A 22,726-nucleotide genomic window follows, 5' to 3' on the forward strand; every position below is an offset into this window, starting at 1 on the left:
ATCAGATGTGTCTGTTTGCTTCTCCTCTTTCTCATATCCATGAGTTAAAGCAGCTGCCCTGTTAAGTGTATATATAGAATTATATCATAAATGCAGGTTTCCATGCAAACCAGCCAGCAGTGCACAGCAAGGAGAGTTTCACCTTGTTGAAACCCTTTTTGGGTTCCTATGCTTATTAACACACTTATCTGGCTTTTATTCATCATTTCTGCTTAGTTGTGAGACCTCAGATTTGCTTCCATGTTAAGGTAAAGTTTATAAGGTGAAAGGTTAGGTACACTGAAGGCAGATGCTCGCATTGAGGGCCAAAGCTTAAGGAAAAGACATTTTCTATGGAGGTAAATTATTACAGTGCTGTTTGGCCCATCCAGTGACAATTTTGAATTGAAGTGTAATGATTAAAAAGTTTGCATATTTCCAGCATTGTATTGGTTGCAGTGAATAATCACTAACTACTGAGTTTCCAGAAGGTATTGGTTTCTCAATAACCTACTCCCATGTCAGCTATATCTTACTGCGAAGGGCTTAGTTGCATAACAATATACTACTTGGATGTAGAGGCCTGGCACTTTTTTTATTGAATAGCTAGCATTTATTAACTACTGGATCTAAAAACACTTTATGGAATATTTGTGATAGACTCTGACATGAAGCCCTCAAAGCATCTCTGAGCAATACTGTAACCCAGTGGAGAAGACAGAGCAGTGAGTCAGTAATAATAATAACAGAAATAATAATAGTTATGAAAGACAGAATGACATGAGTGCCTGCGAGAGATATCAAGAGAGTTATGTCTGAGCACAGAGGAAAAACCAGCTAATGTTCTGATGAGAGGGAAGAGGAAGCTTGTAAAGAAGAACCGGCGTTTGAACTGAGCCAGGATTCTAGGGGCTCAAGCAGGTCACTGCCGCCCCCGGGCGCGGCGTGGGCAGAGAGCACAGCACCTCCAGGAAATGCCGTGTACAGCCCTGTCAGTGGTCAGAGGAGCCACAGGATGACTCGCCAGAAAAGTAGTGGGAAAGATAACTTTAGGTCGGATCTTGGAGGGTCCTGAATGCCCAACTGAAAACTCCCTGGATGTTTTTGAGGAGGGGGAAATGATCCAGCCTGTAGTTGAGAACTGCTTGCCTTCAGGAAGCTATAGGAAGAACAGCTTTGTAAGTACTGATGACGTGCTCCCAGTGATATCTGCTAATTTTACTAAGAGTACATAATAATATTTCATGAGTCTGACTTTTCACCAAACGGCATTTATTCAGGTCTGTCATTGTGCTCATTGCCATTATCCATTGAAATTTAAGTAGCAATGAAATCCCCACAGGGACTGACACCCAGGACCAGTGTAGCTATTCCAGTGATTAAAGTAATAATCCCTCCATGGTTATGAAATGCCCTTCCTGCATGTCTGCTCTGGGCTCCTCAGTTATCCCCCACTGGGACCTCCCCCCAACAACTGCTGGCCCTCCACTCTCCCAGCAAGTGGGATTTGCCGGGCACGATAGGACTCCTTGGTAACCTCTTTCTGCTGGAGCCAGCCTGTTTGGACTGTTTGTTTTCCTCTAGAAGACGGGGTTAAAAAAAGATTAAGTGTCTGGAAGCAGAGAGACTAACCCTTCTGGGTATAAAGACCACTGACCTGATTGACCATCAGAGAACTGAGCAGTTCTTGCGAGGTTTAAAGAGGTGTGGAGCTTCTCCATCCTGCCAAAAGCAGGAATCCCTGACACAAGAGACTTCACGGTGGAATTAATTCCTTTGAAAGTCATGCTGTTGGTTTCTTGTTGCATCCAGAATCCCATAAATTTTTCCGTGATGCTTAAAAAATTTGAACTTGCTCTATTTTTCAAAGTATGAAGCTCTTGAGCCAAATATCAGCAGTCCTTCCTACACTCGGGTTCTGTATGTAATTGATTCTCTGCTCTTTGAAGAAAGACAGTTTTGAAAAGCCAGGCCATTTATTTTCACAGGTGAGTTAAAAACTTTGGCTCCATTGGACCGGGAGAGGGTCCCTGCGTACAGCCTCGTTGCCAGGGCCACCGACGGGGGCGGCCGATTCTGCCAATCCGACGTCCGTCTGACCCTGGAGGACGTGAATGATAACCCCCCGGTGTTTTCCTCTGACCACTATAATGCCTGTGTCTATGAGAACACGGCCACCAAGGCTCTGTTGACCAGAGTTCAAGCGGTGGATCCGGATGTTGGTAAGTCAGCCGCCCCGATGAGAGGCCTCCCTGTCTGTGCGTTTCACACATTCAGGTGCTGCCTGTCCTCTAGCTCCATCAGCCAACCTGGGTTTCTCTTTCCCGTCAGGACAAGTACAGTAAACCACATTTCGGCTCTTTGGCTGATGTACTTCACACACGTGAAAGAAATCTGCAAGAAATCTTCCTACCTTTTTGTAGGGTTTAGAGAAGCGATACTGTAAATTCCTTTAACTTTTAACAAAGGGTTTTGAGTTTGTGGGGTTTTTTTTTTTAACCTTTAGAATGAAAAACAATAGCTTTCCTACTTACTCATTCCTCTTGAACATAGTTAACTGTTGTGTGGTGGGGAGAATTCGTTTCTATTTCTATAAAGAATTGCAACCCACGCTTAAGCTGAAATATGACAGTCTCGATTTATGGTGGTGCCCCATAGTGCAAAGACCAATTACTAAGTGTGCTGCCAGCCCAATGTGGATTTTTTCTAACTGCCATTTTCCAGAGTATTTTGGTCACATAAACTGACATTACTCGGAGGGGTGGGAGTGGCAGGGGGAAATAAGGAATTAGAATTGAAAGTTGCTAATAAAGTTTGTCTTCAGATCCACTTTACATAATGAGATGGTGAGTTAGAAAAGACTGGAGTTAATTGCTAGGTAGCCTTTCTGAGAATGCATAAGTTATTGAGGTGACTGCATGATGGAGTCTAAATACAAAAGGGCATACAGACAGCCCCTTGGCTGTGCATTTTAAGAGCTGTAAATCAGAGGACTGGGGAATGATGGGGTGTGTCTGTTATGATAAACAGGCCTTTATATAATTCAGTGTCTTATTGCTTAATTCTGAATTGAAAGAAAAATTATTGGACTAATGGAAAAGTAAATACATGATAATTAGTTGAAAACAAACGTAGAGCCCAGGGTCTCTGCATATTTCCCCTTAGAGAAATTAGTGACTATACTATGAATTATTGTTCTTACCTTATTAGCATAATTTTTGAGGCTGAGAACCAACCCTTTAAAAATCTGCATATTGTAAAGCTTGGTAAAAAACATAATAAATAGGAAAAGATTTTTTTTTCAGCTGCACTATGCAGCTTATGGAATCTTAGTTCTCTGACAGGGATTGAACCCAGGCCCTTAGCAGTGAAAGCACAGAGTCCAAAACCCTGGACCACCAGGGAATTCTGGAAAAGACTCTTTTATTGACCTATAATCATGAATTATTTGCAAATACTGCTTTTTAAAGGAGGATTAGAAAACATTCCCTGGACTCTTGACAGCAAGCTTTTGAAGAAAAGAGGACAGAAATTGTACAGATGAATCATTAATAATTTAATTTTGAGAATGTATAATTGGGCCAGAGATGAAATTTTAAGATTGAAAATTTTTTAAATTAGAATTTCAATTTTAAAAATTGGAGTTTTTCTATTTACCTCCTTCCTAAAGGAATTGGGTGTGCCCTGTCTGCTAGAGAATTAACACGGAGAGAGTCTGATCAGTACGTTATGCTTCAGACAGGAGGTGGGAGGTTATCCAACGACAGATGTGATTGCGGTAGAGGGCAGGCAGCTAGCTTTGTGCTGCTCAATTCTGCCGAGTCAGCTGTCCCGGTTGGCAGTGGGGAAGAAGGGTTGACTGGACTCTTGCAGGGGCAGAGATGATGAAGCCTTTCAAACACTAGATCCAGAATAACCTATCAGCACCTGTCTCTGCTCTTTGCACCAATTAGCAGAAGGCTTACATTCATGGCTTCAGACTAACATGGAGGTTATGAGTGCTATTCGTATTGTGTGTTCATCAGGCCATTGTATCCACTTCCAGAAAACTCTAGCATAGGATACCAGATTCTAGGTCATATTCTCAGTTTTTTTAGATCTCATTTAGCTTTAAAAATAAAAACTAAGACAGCTGGGGGGGAACAAATGAGCTCCTCTAAAAAGGCAAACTGAGCACCTGCTGTTTCTAGGCACCATGCTCAGGAGGCGGGGGTGGAGGTCTTGCTCAGAGCCTGCAGGGAGAACCATAGTCAAATCCATATTCTCCAGAACCCAGGTATCAGTGACTGGGGGGTGCTCATACCATTTTTATCAGTGGCCTGATCCCCACTTCTCAGTCTGCTGTAAGTCAGCACAGAGGAGCCTGAGCCACACATTGAGATGAGCAGTTTGGGGTGGGCAGGGCTGGGTGAATCATCTGGAGGCCAAACCTAACCTCTGGCCTAAAGCTGAGTTTGCTCCTGTCATTAAGACTGAATCCAACCCTACTGAATCCAGCCATCCAGTGTCTTTAGTCTGACTTATATAGAGTGTTCCAAACAGTTTGAATTAATTGTCAATAAAAGTCAAGAGATATTTATTTGAATTTTCAGTTTCTGGCATTTTCTAAAAACAGCACTCAGAAGACTCAGCAATTCCAGGCACATAGTCACACCATGGCTGGAAGCTGCCATCAGCCAGTTCTCACCTTCCCAGCCATCTCACTTAGGTTTCCGCCTGACCTGCATAGGCCCCTTCTCTAAAGTGACAAGGAAATTCTGATGTTTAAGAACTTTTAACTTTGAAATAATCATAAGTTCACAGGAATTTGTCAAAAAAATGTACAGGAGGTGGCATGTACCTTTCACACAATCTTTTCTCCCAGTGATACCATCTTATGTAACTATAGTACACTTAGATTTTGGCACAGGTGTGTGTGCATGTGTGTGCGTGTGTGTGTGTGTATGTAGTTCTGTGCAGTTTTATCACCTGTGTAGCTTCATGTAACCACCACCCCATTCATCTACTCGCTGCCCCTTCATAACAACACCCACCTTCTCCCCACACTTCCTTCCCAGTCTCTAATCCCTGGCAACCACTAATCCCCATATCTATAATTTAGTTATTTCAAAAATGTTATTTAAATGGAATGGTGCAGCTTGTAACCTTTTCCAAATGTCCTTTTTCACTCAGCATCATTCCCTTGAGATCCATCCAAGTTGTCTAATTGGTTTTTGATCCTAGTGAAGAACATTGTCTCCATTTGTATAAATGACAGGGCTATTTGGTTCATGAAACTTCTTTTGTCAAGCATATTCCTTTGCCTAAAGTTACAAACGATTTCATCAGTATTTGGCTACAGCATATACTAAACCACAATAAATTGCAGAAAAAAGACAAAGATATATTAACCTGAAGTCCGATTCCATTACTTCATAAATTCAAAATTCTTACAATCTCTTGCTAACCTTTCGTATCCTGGTTTTCTAATTAGCATATATATATATATATAATATATATGTGTATCTATATCATTATTTTTAGCCAAACAACTCTTTGCTATGCCAAATTCATTATTCATAATGAACCAATGCTAATGTTAGAGTAACTGCCTCAGATCAGATCAGATGAGATCAGTCGCTCAGTCGTGTCTGACTCTTTGCGACCCCGTGAATCGCAGCACGCCAGGCCTCCCTGTCCATCACCAACTCCCGGAGTTCACTCAAACTCATGTCCATCGAGTCGGTGATGCCATCCAGCCATCTCATCCTCTGTCGTCCCCTTCTCCTCCTGCCCCCAATCCCTCCCAGCATCAGAGTCTTTTCCAATGAGTCAACTCTTCACATGAGGTGGCCAAAGTACTGGAGTTTCAGCTTTAGCGTCATTCCTTCCAAAGGAATCCCAGGGCTGATCTCCTTCAGAATGGACTGGTTGGATCTCCCTGTAGTCCAAGGGACTCTCAAGAGTCTTCTCCAACACCACAGTTCAAAAGCATCAATTCTTTGGCACTCAGCCTTCTTCACAGTCCAACTCTCACATCCATACATGACCACTGGAAAAACCATAGCCTTGACTAGATGAACCTTTGTTGGCAAAGTAATGTCTCTGCTTTTGAATATGCTATCTAGGTTGGTCATAACTTTCCTTCCAAGGAGTAAGCGTCTTTTAATTTCATGGCTGCAGTCACCATCTGCAGTGATTTTGGAGCCCAGAAATATAAAGTCTGACACTGTTTCCACTGTTTCCCCATCTATTGCCCATGAAGTGATGGGACCGGATGCCATGATCTTCGTTTTCTGAATGTTGAGCTTTAAGCCAACTTTTTCTGCCTAGATCAGGAAAAAAAAAACAGGAAGACAACACTACTTTAGCACCCATTTTATGAGTTCTAAGCAATAGCATGGCAACTATCTAGATTTTAGCATTAAATTCTTAGTTTTCCTGTAAAATGGAAACATCCTCCACCCCATGAACTAATGAAGTGACTTTATGACCTAATATTTATAAAAATTTAATCCTTTCAGTAAACATTAGGAGACTTTTTGTTGCACCACCTCTTTGGGGTTCATATTTTGCTATTTACTCTACCTCTTAAGGCAAGGTTAGGTGTCCAGGTTCTCAGTATTGAGGGTTTTTTAAACTAACAAAAGAAATATGCAGTGATAAAAATCAGAGCTAAAATCTGTGACCATTTTAGGCAAAGTGACATGAAAATCAAATGTAAACTTGCACTGGAAAATGTGTCAGAGCCCATGATTTATTGAGAGGCCAATGTCCAGATGTTTGAGATTCAAGAGGACATATTTTTCCTCTTACGCATCAGGGACATAAAGCAAGGAAATGTTCTAATGAACATGTTCACTCCTTTCCTGTAAAATATTTCCTATACAGTTTAGACCTGTTGTCATGGATTTTGGAGAAACTTGGAAGCTTGTAACACACATTAAAATTATTTTCCATTCAATATAGCTGATATTTAATGAGTAGGTACATAGCAGCTATTATAGAAGGAACTATACGAGGAATATGCAGTGACAGGCCCAGGGTCTATGCAGTAGTGAAGGGCATAAATCTGGAACACACAAACCTGGCATAAAAGGAAGAACTTCCAGAATCCAGAATGAATGAGATTCAATAGGCAGAGGGAGGAAGGCCTTCAGGAAGACAGGAACCAGGAGAATAAATTTGCAAAGTTGGGAACGTGCTGTTTTTGTTGAGTCGCTTAGTTGTGACTCCATGGACTGTAACATTCCAGGCTCCCCTGTCTTCAGTCTCCCTGAGTTTGCTTAAACTCATGTCCATTGAGTCTGTAATGCCAACAAACCATCTCATCCTCTGTTGCCCCTTCTCCTCCTGCCCTCAGTCTTTCCCAGCATCAGGATCTTTTCCAATGAGTTGACTCTTTACATCAGGTGACCAAAGTATTGGACTTTCAGCTTCAGCATCTGTTCTTCCAATGAGTATTCAGGGATGACTTCCTTTCAAATTGACTAGTTTGATCTCCTTGCTGTCCACAGGGCCCTTAAGAATTTTCTACAGCACCCCAATTCAAAACCATCAATTCTTCAGTGCTCAACCTTCTTTATGTCCAGCTCTCATAGCTGGACTACTACCATACATGACTACTGAAAAAACCTTTGTTTGACTCTATGGGCCTTTGTATACAAAGTGATGTTTCTGCTTTTTAGTATTGAAAACGTCTAGGTTTGTCATAACTTTTCTTCCAAGGAGCAAACCTCTTTCATGGCTGCAGTCACCGTTCACAATGATTCTGGAGCCCAAGAAAATAAAGTCTGTCACTGTTTCCATTGTTTCCCCTTCTATTTGCCAAGAAGTGATGAGACTGGATGCCATGATCTTAGTTTTTTGAATGTTGAGTTCTAAGGAAGCTTTTACATTCTCCTCTTCCACCTTCATCAAGAAACTCTTTAGATCCTCTTTGCTTTCTGCCATTAGGGTGGTTTCATCTATATATCTGAGGTTATTGATATTTCTCCCGGCAATCTTGATTCTAGCTTGAGCTTCATCCAGCCTGACATTTCACATTATGTATTCTGCATATAACTTAAATAAGCAGGGTGACAATATACAGCTTTGACGTATTCCTTTCCCAATTTTGAACCAGTCCGTTGTTCCATGTCTGGTTCTAACTGTTGCTTCTTGTCCTGCCTACAGGCTTCTCAGGGGGCAGGTAAGGTGGTCTGGTATTCCCATCTCTTTAGACCCAACTAAATAGTTGGAAGAGCATCACATGGTCCAGGACAGAAAGCTGGACAGTGAGATGAGACAGTGAGATCTGGGCCCCATTGTGGGGGTTCACAAAGGCCAGGAATTGTGCTTAAACCAAAAGATGGAAAAGAACCACTGCATACATAGACAGAAGAAAGTCATCAGTTCTGGGTTTGGGAACTGCTGATCTGATGGAAGCCCCTAACGTGGATGTGAAGAAAGCTTCTAGGAGATCATTGAGAAAGACCACAAAGACCAAAATTCAAGTGGTAGGTTGGGATTTAAAAGGAAGAAGCAGATGAGAGAGAGATTTTATATGTGAAATCTGCCAGTTTTGGCAACTGACTGGACTGAAGGCACAAGGGACAGGCCAGGCAAGAACTCAAATTCAAGTACAAGGTGGACAGAGATAGCCTAGGTGGCCTGAAGCAGGACCTCATGTAAAAAAGATAAAAAATTGGAGACACATCGGGAATTAAATTACAGTCCTTCAGGAGTGAAGATAAGTTTGCTAATCATGACAGAGTAGGAAGGCTTTGCTGTCAAGGGGCTTCCATTATGGGAAACAGAAAAACAGAAATGAACATTCAGAGAAACAAGCACAAATGAACATTCAAAGACAATGAGATCAATGTTATAACAGAGTCACTTCATCTGTAAAAGTAGGGATTTTTTAAGGATTAGTCAGACACATGTGAAATGCTAGCTCAGGTCTCTGTGGAGACATGAAAACATGAGCAGTGAATTTTCAAGTGGGACAACTCAGAAAATATTCACAAAATGGTATTTGTATTCAAGTCAGGTATTAAGGGTTGGGGCTTGATGTTGGGGCAAGAAGAGGGGAAAGATCTGGTAGCAAAAGAGGAGGATTGTATTAGCTAAGATAGCCTTGACTAGACTGAGGTAACTTTTCAAAAATCTCAGTGGCTTAGTGCAGCGAAAGTTTAATTCTTGCTCCTGTGGGGAGCAGGTCAGTGCAAGTCCGTTCAGCGATGTGGAAATCTGGTCCCTCCATTGGGTCAATACCACCTTTGTGACCTTTGCTTCACAAGGTCACTGCAGCAAAAGAAGAGAGGGATGAAGAAGGCATGTCAGCTCTTTGCTGCCTCAGCCTAGGAGAGACTCGCGTCACTTTGTCACTATCCATTGACTAGAACTAGTCAGGTGATGCTGGGAGGTATAGGAGAGGCCACAGGTATTTGGTGAGCTCTCATGTCTCTGCTACTGTAATGAAAGCAGGAAAGAGAAACCGCCCCATCACATTTCAAAGGAGTGGGAAAAGATGGCGTTCATCTTGTGGTTAGGGAGGGTGAGCCTCAGCAACAAGGAGAGCCCACAACCACTTAATCCTCGACGTGAAAGGAAGGGGAGAAGCAGAAAGAAAAAAGACTGACTTTCAAAGGAAGAAAAAGAAACTAAGAGGGAGAGGCTGAGGAAAACCCAGTTGGGAGGCACACATCTGCCTTCAGACATCTCCATGTGATAAGAGAGTCTGTCAACTAAAGAGACTAACATGGCGGCAGCCAGGCTGGGCACTCTGAGGCGAGCACAGGGAGTTAGTTTGGAGTCACTGAAAGATGGGGAAGAAAAGTTCTTCCCCCACTGAGGGCTCTGTAGGTACGGGGTTACAGAAGTGAACAGACCCAACCAATAGAGTGAATTTCATGAATAGAAAAGATAGAAGTTTTCTCTCAGAGCTTTCCACAATGATGCCTTTCCCTCTAACATCAATAGATCCTCTTATTAGTAGAGAATAGGAAAGAAACAGAGAAAACGTATCTCTTGACAGAACTTTTCCATTTTTACCCAAGAGTTTGTTTTCCAGCAGCCCTCAACGTCCTTAATTTTGCACTGGCATTCACTGTAGTGATGTAAGCTTGCAGTTCTTGTTGGGGATTCATTTTCTGCATATTTCATGAGGGAGACAGATGGCATCCTGACCCAACATGGGCTCTCATGGGACAAAAGCTGGAACGAACTTGGTTTTCCAGAGCACAGATCTTGTCAGACAAAAAGGCTGGCCCAGTGTCTGAGAGCATCATCAGATCTGAGTATGTTGTGCTCCATGAAGGAGCAGGAACTTGTTTACCTGAGAGGAATGTTCACAAAAGTAACTGCTGAGAGCTATTAAAGGGAGGTCTTCCTCCCCAGGCCGCTTTAAATGTCTCCCGCCGTCTCTCGCCTCTTCTGACATGTCCTCACCGTGTGTCCCTCACTCGTTAGAACCATGAGAAGACTCAGGAGGAACAGCTAAGAGACGAGTGGAGTGCACCGCGAAGCACTGGGAGGCTGGCGGAGATGCACGTCAGCCCAGCGCTCCAGGCTGGCTGTCTCCTATGCTGTCACGAAGTCTGAGGGAGGGTCGTGCATGCCACCCCGTCTGTCAGAGTCAGAAACATTTGTCTCCATTTGGAGCTCTCCTTTACCGTCAGTGTGGTGGCTAAAGTTTCAGTCCCTGGGATGAAGTTAGATCTTCAGTATTCCCTCATCGCCATTCTGGTCTCATGGAGGTCCCCGTAATGGGGTTTGATTTGAAGTCTTTCATCACCACCTTTTAGTCTCATGGAGGAAAACAAGTATTCACTCAGCATGTACTCTTGGAAGGGCTTAGATTACCTTTGCACCAGGCCCACCCCAAAAGCAAAAGAAAAATGTTACACCTGACCAAACAGGTAAACTCTGAAGCACCTCTTTTTCACCTGGCTGTGTGGGAGAGAAGGGCCAGGGTGTGGAGTCTGTGAAGGAGGTTAGGTGTGCCCATGAACCCCCCCAATGGAGGTGTGCAGGTGGACCGTCGTTTTTCTGTTTTAGGACTTCCCAAGGAGAAGCTTGGGAAGCTTCTTGGTGACATCATACCCCAGCCAAGCCAGCAACCCTTGACTCCTCTGGACCCTGCATATCCCCCCAGTGTCCTGAAGCGGCACATCTCATGACCAGAGGTCAAGAGGCCGTGTGGGCGGGGGGAAGCCTTGGGTGATTCGTGCCCTGCACTATGCAGGCTGTGTGACCTTGGGCCAGTCACTGCTCTCCCTCAGACTGTTCACTCTTCTATAGTGTTAGGAGCACAGGAGGAATGCTTGCTTTGCCAACCCAGCCCTCTTTGCAGCTGGGTCTCCAGCAGCATCTCGAGATTTTCCTTTTGTGGAACTGCTCACATACCTCTTCTCTCCTACTGTTAAACCCTGCTAGGCAAAGCTGGGGTTTGGTAAGAATTTTAAGTGGTAATAAACATAATGTGACTAATGACATTTGCTTTTTTGAGCTTCCATTACATTCCAGGCACTGTGCCAAGTACTGCAGATACATTATTTCCAGTTCTCACAGCAACTTCTGAAAGTTGGCAGATATTTTTTGTTATTGTTCTAGTTAACATATGAATAAACTCTGAAGGGTTAACTTGTCATGAACTATAGACTAGTTAGTGGCACCAAAGGAGACTTGGTTAACAGATATCCAGCTAATAGTCAAGATGGTTTATGTTTTAGTCAAGAGCACTGCTCTCAAAAAGTGGTCCCCAGACTAATTTCATCAGGGAGCTTATTGGAAATGCAAACTCTGAATGAAAGACTCTAGACCAGTGGGTCTCAGCCTGCAGTGCGCACCAGTCATCTAGAGGGCCTGTTAACCTGGGGATTACTAGCCCCACCCCCAGTGTTTCTGATCGGGTCTGGGAGGAGGTTTGATCATCTGTGTGTCAGAGTAATTCCCAGGGCAAGTTAATGCTGCTGTTCCCAGGACCATACTTGCAGAGCCACTTGCTTAAGGATTCCTAAACATTTTATGCCACCAATACATTGACAGTTTGGTGACACCTACAGATTTTTTCTCAGAATAATGTTTTACACTTCATAAAGTAAAATGCAAAAGGTCAGAAATGAAATGGTGCATCCAGGTATTTTTTGGTCTTAGTGTGTAGTAAAATGAATGTCTGCTTTAGTAGATTAAATACGATCTAACACGGTAGATCTCATAATTTTGATATTTTGGAGTGGTGGTAAACAGGGATATGTGCCACAACTGTAAAACAGCATGAAAATAGCAGTGATTGGTTACCAGATCGCAGGTGCTTCTCATCCTGTAGTGACTGCTGCTACTGCTGCTAAGTCGCTTCAGTCGTGTCTGACTCTGTGCCACCCCATAGACGGCAACCCACCAGGCTCCCCCGTCCCTGGGATTCTCCAGGCAAGAACACTGGAGTGGGTTGCCATTTCCTTCTCCAATGCATGAAAGTGAAAAGTGAAAGGGAAGTTGTTCCGTCGTGTCCAACTCTTAGTGACCCCATGGACTGCAGCCTACCAGGCTCCTCCGTCCATGGGATTTGCCAGGCAAGAGTACTGGAGTGGGGTGCCATGATTGGTTGTCTGCATTTACAATTGAATGTGATGCTAAGTCCAGTTAGAGGTTAATCAAAGTAAAGATTTAAATTATTCCCAGTGTTGTAGGCAGCTTCTAAGGATGACCCTCTATGACCCCCCACCTCTTGGTAGTCCCATGTCTCTTCTTGAAAGTTGAATGGATGAGTAATACTCCATTGTGTATATGTACCACAGCTTTCTTATCCATTCATCTGCTGATGGACATCTAGGTTAAATAATGCATTTGAATCAGTTCTAATGAGGTGGATGAAACTGGAGCCTATTATACAGAGTGAAGTAAGCCAGAAAGAAAAACACCAATACAGTATACTAACGCATATGGAATTTAGAAAGATGGTAATGATAACCCTGTATGTGAGACAGCAAAAGAGACACAGATGTATAGAACATTCTTTTGGACTCTGTGGGAGAGGGAGAGGGATGATTTGGAGAATGACACTGAAACATGTATAATATCATATAAGAAACAAATCGCCAGTCCAGGTTTGATGCAGGATACAGGATGCTTGGGGCTGGTGCACTGAGATGACCCAGAGGGATGGTACGGGGAGGGAGGTGGGAGGGGGGTTCACGATGGGGAACATGTGTACACCCGTGGCGGATTCTTGTTGATGTATGGCAAAACCAATACAATATTGTAAAGTAATTAGCCTCCAATTAAATAAATAAATTTAAATTAAAAATAAATAAAATAAATTTATATTTAAAAAAAAGAAAGTTGAATGGACTTAAACTGCCTCCAGATTCACCTTTTTTTTAATATTTTTTAAATCTTTTTAAATAATTTTTTTTTCTTTTAGCCAAGCCATTCGACATTTGGTTTCTTAGTTCCCCAGCTAGATATTGAGCCCACACCCCCTGCATTGGAAGCACAGAGTCTTAACCACTGGACCACCAGGAAGGTCTCCTGGCTCACTTCTGATGAATAGCATATGGTAGAAGTGATGGCTGGTATCCCTCCTGAGATCAGGTTACAGAAAGACTGTTCCTTCCCTCTTGGTCATGCTCTCTGTTTTAGTCTGCTCGGGCTGCCATAACAAAATACCACAGACTGAGTGGCTTACCCAGCAGAAATTCACTTTCTCGGTTCTGGAGGCTGGATGTCAGCTCAGGGTGCCAGCACAGTCAGTTCCTGGCCTGCAGGTGGCCGCCTTCTCACCGGGCGCTCACGTGACCTTTCCTTGGTGTGTGCAGGGAGGAAAAGAGCACTCTTTGTCCCCCTCTTCTTCTGGACCACCAATCTTCTTGGGTTAGGACCCTACCCTATGACTTCTTTAACCTTAATGCCTCAAGAGCCCTAGCTCTAAATACAGTCACATAGGGGGTTGACTCTTCAACATATGGATTTATGGGTGGGGGTGATACCAACTAGGATTCTTGGCTCTCCCTGGAGGAAGTTGACTAGAAGCCAAACAAGAAATTCAGGCAAAATTTTACTGGGGCTCCTGTGCAGACTGCAAGAGGGAACAAAAACAAGCAATATCCTCCCTTGCTTGCTTCCCGAGGAGGGGTGAGCATCACTTCTCCTTATATTGGGGTCCTCAACCCCCAGACTGAGGATGGGTACCAGTCTGTGGCCTGTTAGGAACGGGGTCACAGCAGAAGGTGAGCAGCGGGTGAGCTGGCTGAAGCTTCATCTGTTGCTCCCCATCACTCTCATTGCTAACATGACCCCATTTGAACCATCCCCCACCCCATCCATGGAAAATTGGCTTCCACGAAACCCGTCCCTGGGACCAAAACGGTTGGGGACTGGTGCATTACATGGAGTGAGGGAAGGGGTGTGTCAGGGGTTGGGCCAGATGGGTGGCTTGCGTAGCTTGCCCACCCCTTTGTGGTGCTGAGTCCAGGGAGCAGGCACAGCACCCTCTTACACGCCTGCTCCCAGCTTCTCAGAAATGGCAATTGGGTTGTTCTTGTTTGTTTTGTTTGTTTTTTGTCTTTTTGAATCTTTTTGGTCCAGAATTTGCCCCAATTACACATGCACACAGTTATTTTTAGTTGCATATAGTTTCTTTGTATTATTAACTCAAACAGAGGTGTGTCCAGGTACAAGCTTTGCAGCACTGCAGCCAGGAACCCCAGGTCCTGGGTCTATCTGAGAGGGACACAGTTCAGGGCAGAGCAGGCCCTCTAACTCTGGCTTGGATCACTCCCCGGGGGAGAGAGCTAGGACATGGGAAGGCAGGTCTGTGAGGGGCCTACAGCTCAAGGGCCTGAGGCCTGCCAACAACTGCACGAGTGAACTCGAGAGAACGCAGCCTCCTCTGGGGCCTTCAGATGAAAACACAGCCCAGCCCAGCAGCTTGACTGATGCCTCGTGAGAAGCCTTGAGCCACAGCCAGCCAGCTAAGCTATTCCTTCCCCATGGAAACCATAGGATACTAGATATTTATTGCTTAAGCTGATAAGTTCTGGGCTTGTTTGGCATGGAGCAATACAGAGCTAACAGACTAGTGCAAGTTCACGGGCCATCTGAATTCTACCCACATACCCCTAAGGATTCTCCCATGGCCATTCTCTTCCAAGGGCTTTATGCTGAAGGAAAACGGGCCCCTGCACGCGGATTGGTGAGTCCTCACAGGGCCTTCCCTCCAGACGGAGCGGCTCAGCCAGACTGCGCGCAGCCGCAGTGACACAGACTGCGGGAGAGATGACGTAACAGCTGCTGGCTGCTCTTTGCGGCTGTTCTCAGGGATCCACGCCTCCCCCGTGGGGCACCTGGCCCAGTCCCCTTGTGAGTCACAGCCCCTGCAAATCTTGGGGTGCTATGCGTGGAAGGCTAGATCCAGTCAAACCCTTTTTTCTCTGAGAAGGAAGCTGGGGCTCAAAGATAAAGAGACTTACCCAAGATGACTTCTTTAGTGGCAAAGCTGGATCTAAAAGAAGGGTCCCCTGACACCTCAGTACAAAGTGCTTTTCTATTCTCTAGTAATTTCTACCAGAAAATACTGGAGTTGTTTTGTTTTCTATTTTAATAGCTTTTAATACAATCATCAGTTTTTCTGACAGAAGTGAGAATTGTATTTTTATTTAAAATTTTTTTATTGAAATATAGTTGATTTACAATGTTGTATTAATTTCAGGTGTGCAGCAAAGTGGTTTAGTTATACATGTGTATTCAGTCATTCAATTGTATCCGACTCTTTGTGACCCCATGGACTGTAGCCCACCAGGCTCCTCTGTCCATGGGATTCTCCAGGCAAGAATACTGGAGTAGGTTGCCATTTCCTTCTCCAGAGGATCTTCCCGACCCAGGGATCAAACCCATGTCTCCTTGCTGGCAGGTGGATTCTTTATCCCTGAGCCATCTGGGAAGCTTCTCAGTTATACATATATCCATATAAATATACATGTTCCTAAAGATGTTATGAGAAGGATTCAAGTCTGATGTCAACCTGCCTGCTCTTAAGTATTGTATATTCTATGTCTTTCCTTAACACCTTAGAAATTATTACCTCTAAGCTATACAAGTCAAATGATGTAATATGTTTTTTTCCTTCCCCAAAGCTCTGTTATTTTCTGAAGCCTTAAATCTTTGAAGGCAGCTGAGAGACTATTAAAATGTTTGTAAAAGCTAAATAATTGCCCCTAAAGACAGAGACATGAGCCATTCTCGGGAGCACTTTGTGGGCAAAAGCCTTAGTCTGTCGTACACATATCAAAACAGATAATCTTAGCCTTGGTCTGCAGAGCCCCAAACCCTCACACCTGGTGTCTTGCTACAGCTCTAACAGACCTTGACCTTCCTGCCAGCAGATGGAGAAAGTGCAGTTCAAAGAGGCATGGTGGCCCCTTTCAAGCATCTGTGAGATGAGTAGTAGTCCTGAGTAAATGACTCCCAGCCCGTAAATTGCTCCCTGACCTCTCTACCCACCAGCAGCATCAGCACATCTTCCGCAGGACATCCGGCAACATCTCAGGCTGTGACGCCCCATCGTCTCTGGGTCACGTGTCCTGGCACGTTGAAAACTGACATCACACAGTAGCTTTGGGATGAGACCAGATTAAATATCCCAGTTCCAATCCTTGCTAACTCTCTAGCCTTAAACAAGTCTCCCCGCCTCTCTGAATTCCTCTTCCTCCCTGGAAAAACGAGCTATGAGCTCCTTGTGTTCTCTTCAGACCGCGAGCTCCAAGGGGGCTGATGTGCCGGCCTCTCCACCTCTGTGGCCCAGCAGGGGCCAGGCCCCCGCTGCCCAGGATGCGCTTAGTGCAGGTCTGCTGAGCTGCCCGGGTGGGAAGAAGTAAGACGTGCTCAGGCGCTTCCGTGCTGCCCGACTGTTCTGTGACCCCATGGACTATAGCCCGCCAGGCACCTCTGTCATGGGATTTTCCAGGCAAGACTACTGGAGTGGGCTGCCATTTCCTTTCCCAGTGAGAGAACTATGACTTTCTAGCTAAATTCCCTAATGTCATGTCTAGAACATAGGTGGATTCCTTCCTCAGGGCTTCTCATACATACGGCCTGGGCTGCCTTGAATCTCAGAGGCTGGAAATTCCCCTCTCCAGTTCCATCGGAGACAATATTGGGTTGGTCAAAAAGCCCATTCAGGCTTTTCCATAAGATGTTATAGAAAAACCCCAACAAACATTTTGGCCAGTCACACAGGAGAACAGTGTGATGTGCCCAAGAAAATAGGATGCTTTCAGTTGATGAGGGCCTTAGGGACCACCCCGTCCCAAATCCAGGATCCAGCAGCAGAGATAAAATAATGCATAAAAGCAAGACAAACTGGCTGTCAGCTCTGGATCCATATCAGAATCCCCGTGTGAGCCTTTAAAAATAAACAAACAGGCAGGGCTGCATCTCCAGAGTCTGTTCGGGAAAGTCTGGGATGGGGCTAGGCGTGCATTTTTTTCTGGAGTTGACTGGGATGTCTTCCCTGGTTTAGGAGTCTTTGCATTGGACACATACAAGCTGTTATTATTACTCTTTTTAACATCTCCCAAGCAGGGAGTCAAAACAGTCCTTATCAAATGAAACACCACATTCCTTTCAGAGAGAAGATCTTAGTGAAGTGTTCCAGCAGCAGGCACAGGCAGGGAATTCTGACTTCTAAGAACGGATCTCAGTGATTCATTCCTGCGAGCTCCCCCGTCCACACACTGCCTCATCCATAGACACCACACGCCGAGGACTGGCTTCTGAGCTGTCTAGGTCAGCCCTGCTCCAACACGCAGCAGCACACAAGACAGGACCAAGGGAGTACTATAGTGTCAGGGGGAATTTTTATCTGCCTCTGAGTAATTTATGCAGAATCTGAGGACCCCAGCTTTGGCTTGGTGCCTCTGCAGGATATACTGAAGCTCAGTGGGGTGTGCTTATCAGCTTTGCCTCAGGATATGTGGTATCATTTCACCTTGTGAAGCCTCCTAGACAGGTGCAATTATGTTGTCCATCGTCTGTGAGGAGCTTTTGGAATAACTTCCCCTATATTACATAGTGCTTCCCGCCTGCACACTCACTCCAGTTCACTCCTTCCAATCTTCCTTCTTCTCTTTTTGCTGATATATCCATTAACTTGTGCCCAGATTTTTATTTACTCTAGCTATAATTATTAATAGCAGCCCTGGTAATTTCCTAGTGGCTCCAAAAACAAAAAGCTTCAAAACCTGCCATTCTAAACTTAGAATTTTGAAATACTGATCCCTAACCCTTCTCTGAGTGCCCTGCTTACTATTACATCTTTCTTAACTTCACGTATGTTCACACACCCAAAATGCCCTTTGTTCTTGGCAATATCCCACTTTGGTACTCCTTTCAACACCTGAATTTCCTTCATGGATCAATTCAATTGTTTCCTTCTCTGGGAAACTTTCCTTGGCCACCCCTCCCCAACAATCTACTATATGCATGTCTGTTTCTTTAGAAATAGGAGATGTTTGAGTGTTGAGATGCTGTGATCCAGTCTGCTTCATATCCCATTGCCTGCCTTACAGGAAAGTCCTGTGAATATTTATTGAACGGATAAATGGTCATAGTCAGTGACTCACTCAGGAAACAGTTTTAATAGTTCAGTTTAGAAGTTCTGTGCCCCAGCAAGGATGGACTTTTGAGTACTTGGTTGATGAGTTAATTTTATTTATTTCTTGGCTATCCCAGTTAGCAAACTACGAAACCATAGATGCATAGATGCGTGAGTTTAGCCTAACGAGCTGCAGTTTCTGAGAGACCATGGAAAGCAGTCTCAGAATGAGGCCAGCTTTATCAGTGTGCAACTTTTGCAACTGTGCAGGGCCTCCTGCTTAGAAAGGCCCCATGTTGGTTTAATGCTCTGCTCTGGCTGCCTTGATGCCTTGAGATTATTTGCAATTGAAGTATAGTTGACTTACAATATCACGTTAGTTTCAGGTGTGTACAAAAAAGTGACTCAGAGATATATACAAAGATATTGACGTGTGTGTGTGTGTGTGTGTGTGTGTGTGTGTGAGTGTGTATGGGCTTCCCAGGTGGCTCAGTAGTAAAGAATCCACCTCCTAATGCAGGTGATGTGGTTTCAGTCCCTGGGTCAGGTAGATCTCCTGGAGTAGGAAAGGGCAACCCACTCCCGTATTCTTGCCTGGGAAATCCCATGGACAGAGGAGCCTGGCGGGCTACAGTTCATATGGTCTGAAAGAGTTGGACACGGCTGAGCACACATGCATATATATAGAGAGAGACAGATAGATAGATATACATATGTATGTGTGTATATATATTCTTTTTCAGATTCTTTTCCATTATTGGTTATTAGGAGATATTGAATACAGTTTCCTGTGCTGTAAGAACAGTAGGCCCTTGTTGCTTCTCTATTCATATAGTGTGTACATCTGTTAATCCCAAACTCCCTGTTCATCCTTCCCCCTCATTCTCCCTTTGATAACCATGTTTGTTTTCAATGTCTGTGAGCCTGTTTCTGTTTCATAAATAAGCTTGTTTGTTAGCATTTGTTAAACAAGGGTGCCCGCATTTTTATGTTCCAAGACCTCAAATGGTGTGCCAGTCTTGCCCAGCAAAGCCAGTGCCAGCCCAAGTGACAAGTTCCCAAGAGGTTTATGGTACAGTCAGGATTTCCCTGATTCTGCATCTGGTGCTGCCTTCTGTCTTTTTTTTTTTTTTTTTATTCAAAACGACAGTAAAAAGGGACTACTGACCCCCAGAGTTGGTATTTTGCCTGTGGGAATGTGCCAGGATTAGTTATCACCCAATGAAAAACTTCTAAAAGGCACTTAAAACAGACCTAATTAGAGAGTCTATTTAAAAGTCATTTCTGACTTCAGAAGTAATTGCAATTCCATGGACCTCCTCATGGCAACTTTCTGTTTTATTTCCTATCATCTGAAGGCATATTTTAAAGACAGAAAAGAATGGTCAGCTTGAGTTCCTTCACTGTGATGGAATTTTATTTGCCTCCCACAAATGAGAGAAGAATTTTAGGCAAGCAATTTTATTCAACTGCTTAATTAAGCGTAAAAAATGGTTTTAAAAATGTATCCCTTGAAATAACTTTATAATGAGAACCTTGACCAAAAAATCTTTTTTCTATAAAAGCTAAAGTGAGGAATGGAAACATCAGGAAAAGAATCTTATAGAACAGATGGGCATCTTTTTCTACAATTATTTCACATAATGTATATGTTGAGGATTAAACAGGTTTGAAAATAATGTGAAAATGTGGCTACTCTCTAAGACTGATATTAAGAACTGTTTTCTATGTACATGAGTTTTATAGTAGTTCTTTTACTTATTGCAAGCATGGTCTGTGACCACTGTGTAAAGTCTGGAAGGATAGGCAGAAAGAAAAAATAAGTGAATTCTAATCACTGTTGCCACTTTGATAAAAGTCTCTTCTGCCCTTTCCTTTACACAAGTGCTCCTAAACTCAATACTGTTTTATAACTCACTTTTTTCAGTAGCTGAATGTATATAATTTACTCAACCAGTTTTTATTCTTGGAAAATTGAGTAGTTACCAGTTTTGTTTAGTTTTCACAAATGCAGATATCCATTTAGCAGCAACCTTGTATACATCTATGAGTATTTTCTGTTCCTTTTTAGTATTAACCATCCCTGACTTCTCCACGTGGCACTCTTGTGAGGCCTTCAGTTCTTTGGCACATGCATTTGTGGTGGACGTGCAAGAGCAGTATGCACACCACCCCTGCCTTTGTCATGTTAGCAGGCTCATCATGCATTTGCTGTGGTCCCTTGGCTGCTTCCTCTGCAGTTCAGCATTCATTCTCTCCTATTATGTCCCAGGCCCTGGGTTCAATACCGGGGTACAAAGATAAGATACAGTCCTTTGGTCGTGGGTGGACGTGCGAAACATTGATGAAGGCAGTGGAAAGATAGAAGCTCCCAGTTATAAGAAGATTAAGTACTAAGGATATAATGTACATGACATATATAATTAACATCACTGCATGTAATATATGGGCTTCCCTGATGGCTTAGCAGGTAAAGAATCCATCTGCAATGCAGGAGACATGGGTTCAGTCTCTGGGTCGGAAAATCTGGAGTTGGGAATGACTACCCACTCCAATATTCTTGCCTGAAGAGCCCCATGGACAGAGGATGTAGCGGGCCATAGTCCAAAGTGTTGCAAAGAGTTGGGCACAATTGAGCAGGCATGCAATGCCACGTCTTATATAAAATCTGTTAAAAATAAATCTTATGTGAGTTCTCATCACAAAGAAAATATTTTTTTTCTTTTTTAAAAATTTTACATCTATATGAGATGATGGATGTTCACTAAACCTACTGTGGTAATTATTTCATGATTTATGTTAAGTCAAATCATTATGTTTTATACCTTAAACTTATACAGGCTGTATGTCAATTATATCTCAATAAAACTGGGGAAAAAATAAAATGTAAAGGAAGAAAAAGACCCAGTCCCTCTGCCTCAATGATATGTTAATCTAGTGGGAGAGAGGACATAAATATAGCTACTGAGAATGTGAAAATGATGTTAAGGAAGCAGAAAGAAGGGAAATTAAGGAGGCTGTCCCAGAACCTGCAAAGAACATGCAGGATTTTGACAAGGAGGGGAAGACGGTGATCTGAGTAGAAGTGAGAGCGTGAGCAGAAAACTGCAGTAGTGAGTGCGCGTGTGTCCTCAGGAGAGACTCGAACAGACCGTCCCCTGTGGCACTGGAGCTGGGAATGACATGGAGAGTGTGAGTTGCGACCAGACTGCAAAGGACTGGAAAGCCATTCTCGATCTTTTATTTATTCATTTTTTTAATGATCTGTTTGTATTTACTCGGCTGTCCCGGGTCTCAGGTTGCAGCACGCAGGGCCTTCCGTCTTCCTTTGTGGCACTCTGGATTTTAGTTGCAGCATGCAAAATCAGCTGAGGCACACAAACTCTTAGTTGCGGCATGGCTTGTGGAACCTCGTTCCCTGACCAAGGGTGGAGCCTAGGACCCCTGCACTGGGAGCGTGGAATCTTAACCACTGGACCACTAGGAAAGCGCCCCATTTTTACTTCTTGCTGAAAGAAGTGATAAGGCAGTGACAACCTTGAGCAGCTGGGGCAGGACTGGACCCAGAGTTTTAGGAGCTTAACTCTGGTTAGGTTTAGTCAGGAGAGGATGGAGTCTGAGTTTGCAATTAGAAGTCTCTTGCAGCCAGGTAGGTGAGAGAGGGTGGAGCCTTATCTGACTCTAAGCCCCGGCCACAAACAGGACAGCTCTCAGAGGTAGAATCAAAAGAACTCGGCATTCTAACCCTAAGCAAATAGTTTAGGTATTACTTAAATACATAGTTAATAGTATGAGTAATTCCTTGTCAAGTTGCTAAGCTCCTAGAGTTAAGGAGGTGTCTTCTGGGCTCTACTTCTCTCAACAAGGAGCCCGTGATAGTCAAACAAGTGGCTCTTGACAAATCCTTATTAAATGGGAGGGTCATAACCAGGGTCTCCAGTGAGACAGACAGAACTCTTGTGCCTCTCAAAAGTGCTATATTTTAAGGATAAGGCTGTCGCAAAGGAATGTAATGACATATTCAAGAACCAAAGCTTTGTTTAGCATTTTTCTTCGGAAGATAATCCTTATAGCTTAAATAAGAATGTGCCTTAATCACCAAGACTGGGTCATAAAGACTGAAATCTAAATGTACTTGTGGGATTTCAAGCACTGATGAATAGGCAGTCATGCAGGCAGGAGAAAGTGTTGGTT

The 22,726-nt window shown here is 43.7% G+C and overlaps 1 protein-coding gene across 1 annotated transcript in view; it reads left to right on the forward strand.

Moving 5' to 3' along the window:
- FAT3 (FAT atypical cadherin 3) overlaps positions 1-22,726 on the forward strand; it is a 644,263-nt gene that overhangs the window by 534,832 nt on the left and 86,705 nt on the right. Inside the window, exon 12 of the mRNA XM_010855186.1 lies at positions 1,968-2,201. Coding sequence (XP_010853488.1) covers positions 1,968-2,201 — 234 coding nt within the window. The remainder of the gene's footprint in view (positions 1-1,967; positions 2,202-22,726) is intronic.

Source organism: Bison bison, unplaced genomic scaffold (genome assembly GCF_000754665.1).
Source record: "Bison bison bison isolate TAMUID 2011002044 unplaced genomic scaffold, Bison_UMD1.0 scf7180017864356, whole genome shotgun sequence".
In the NCBI taxonomy this organism is placed as follows: Eukaryota; Metazoa; Chordata; class Mammalia; order Artiodactyla; family Bovidae; genus Bison; species Bison bison.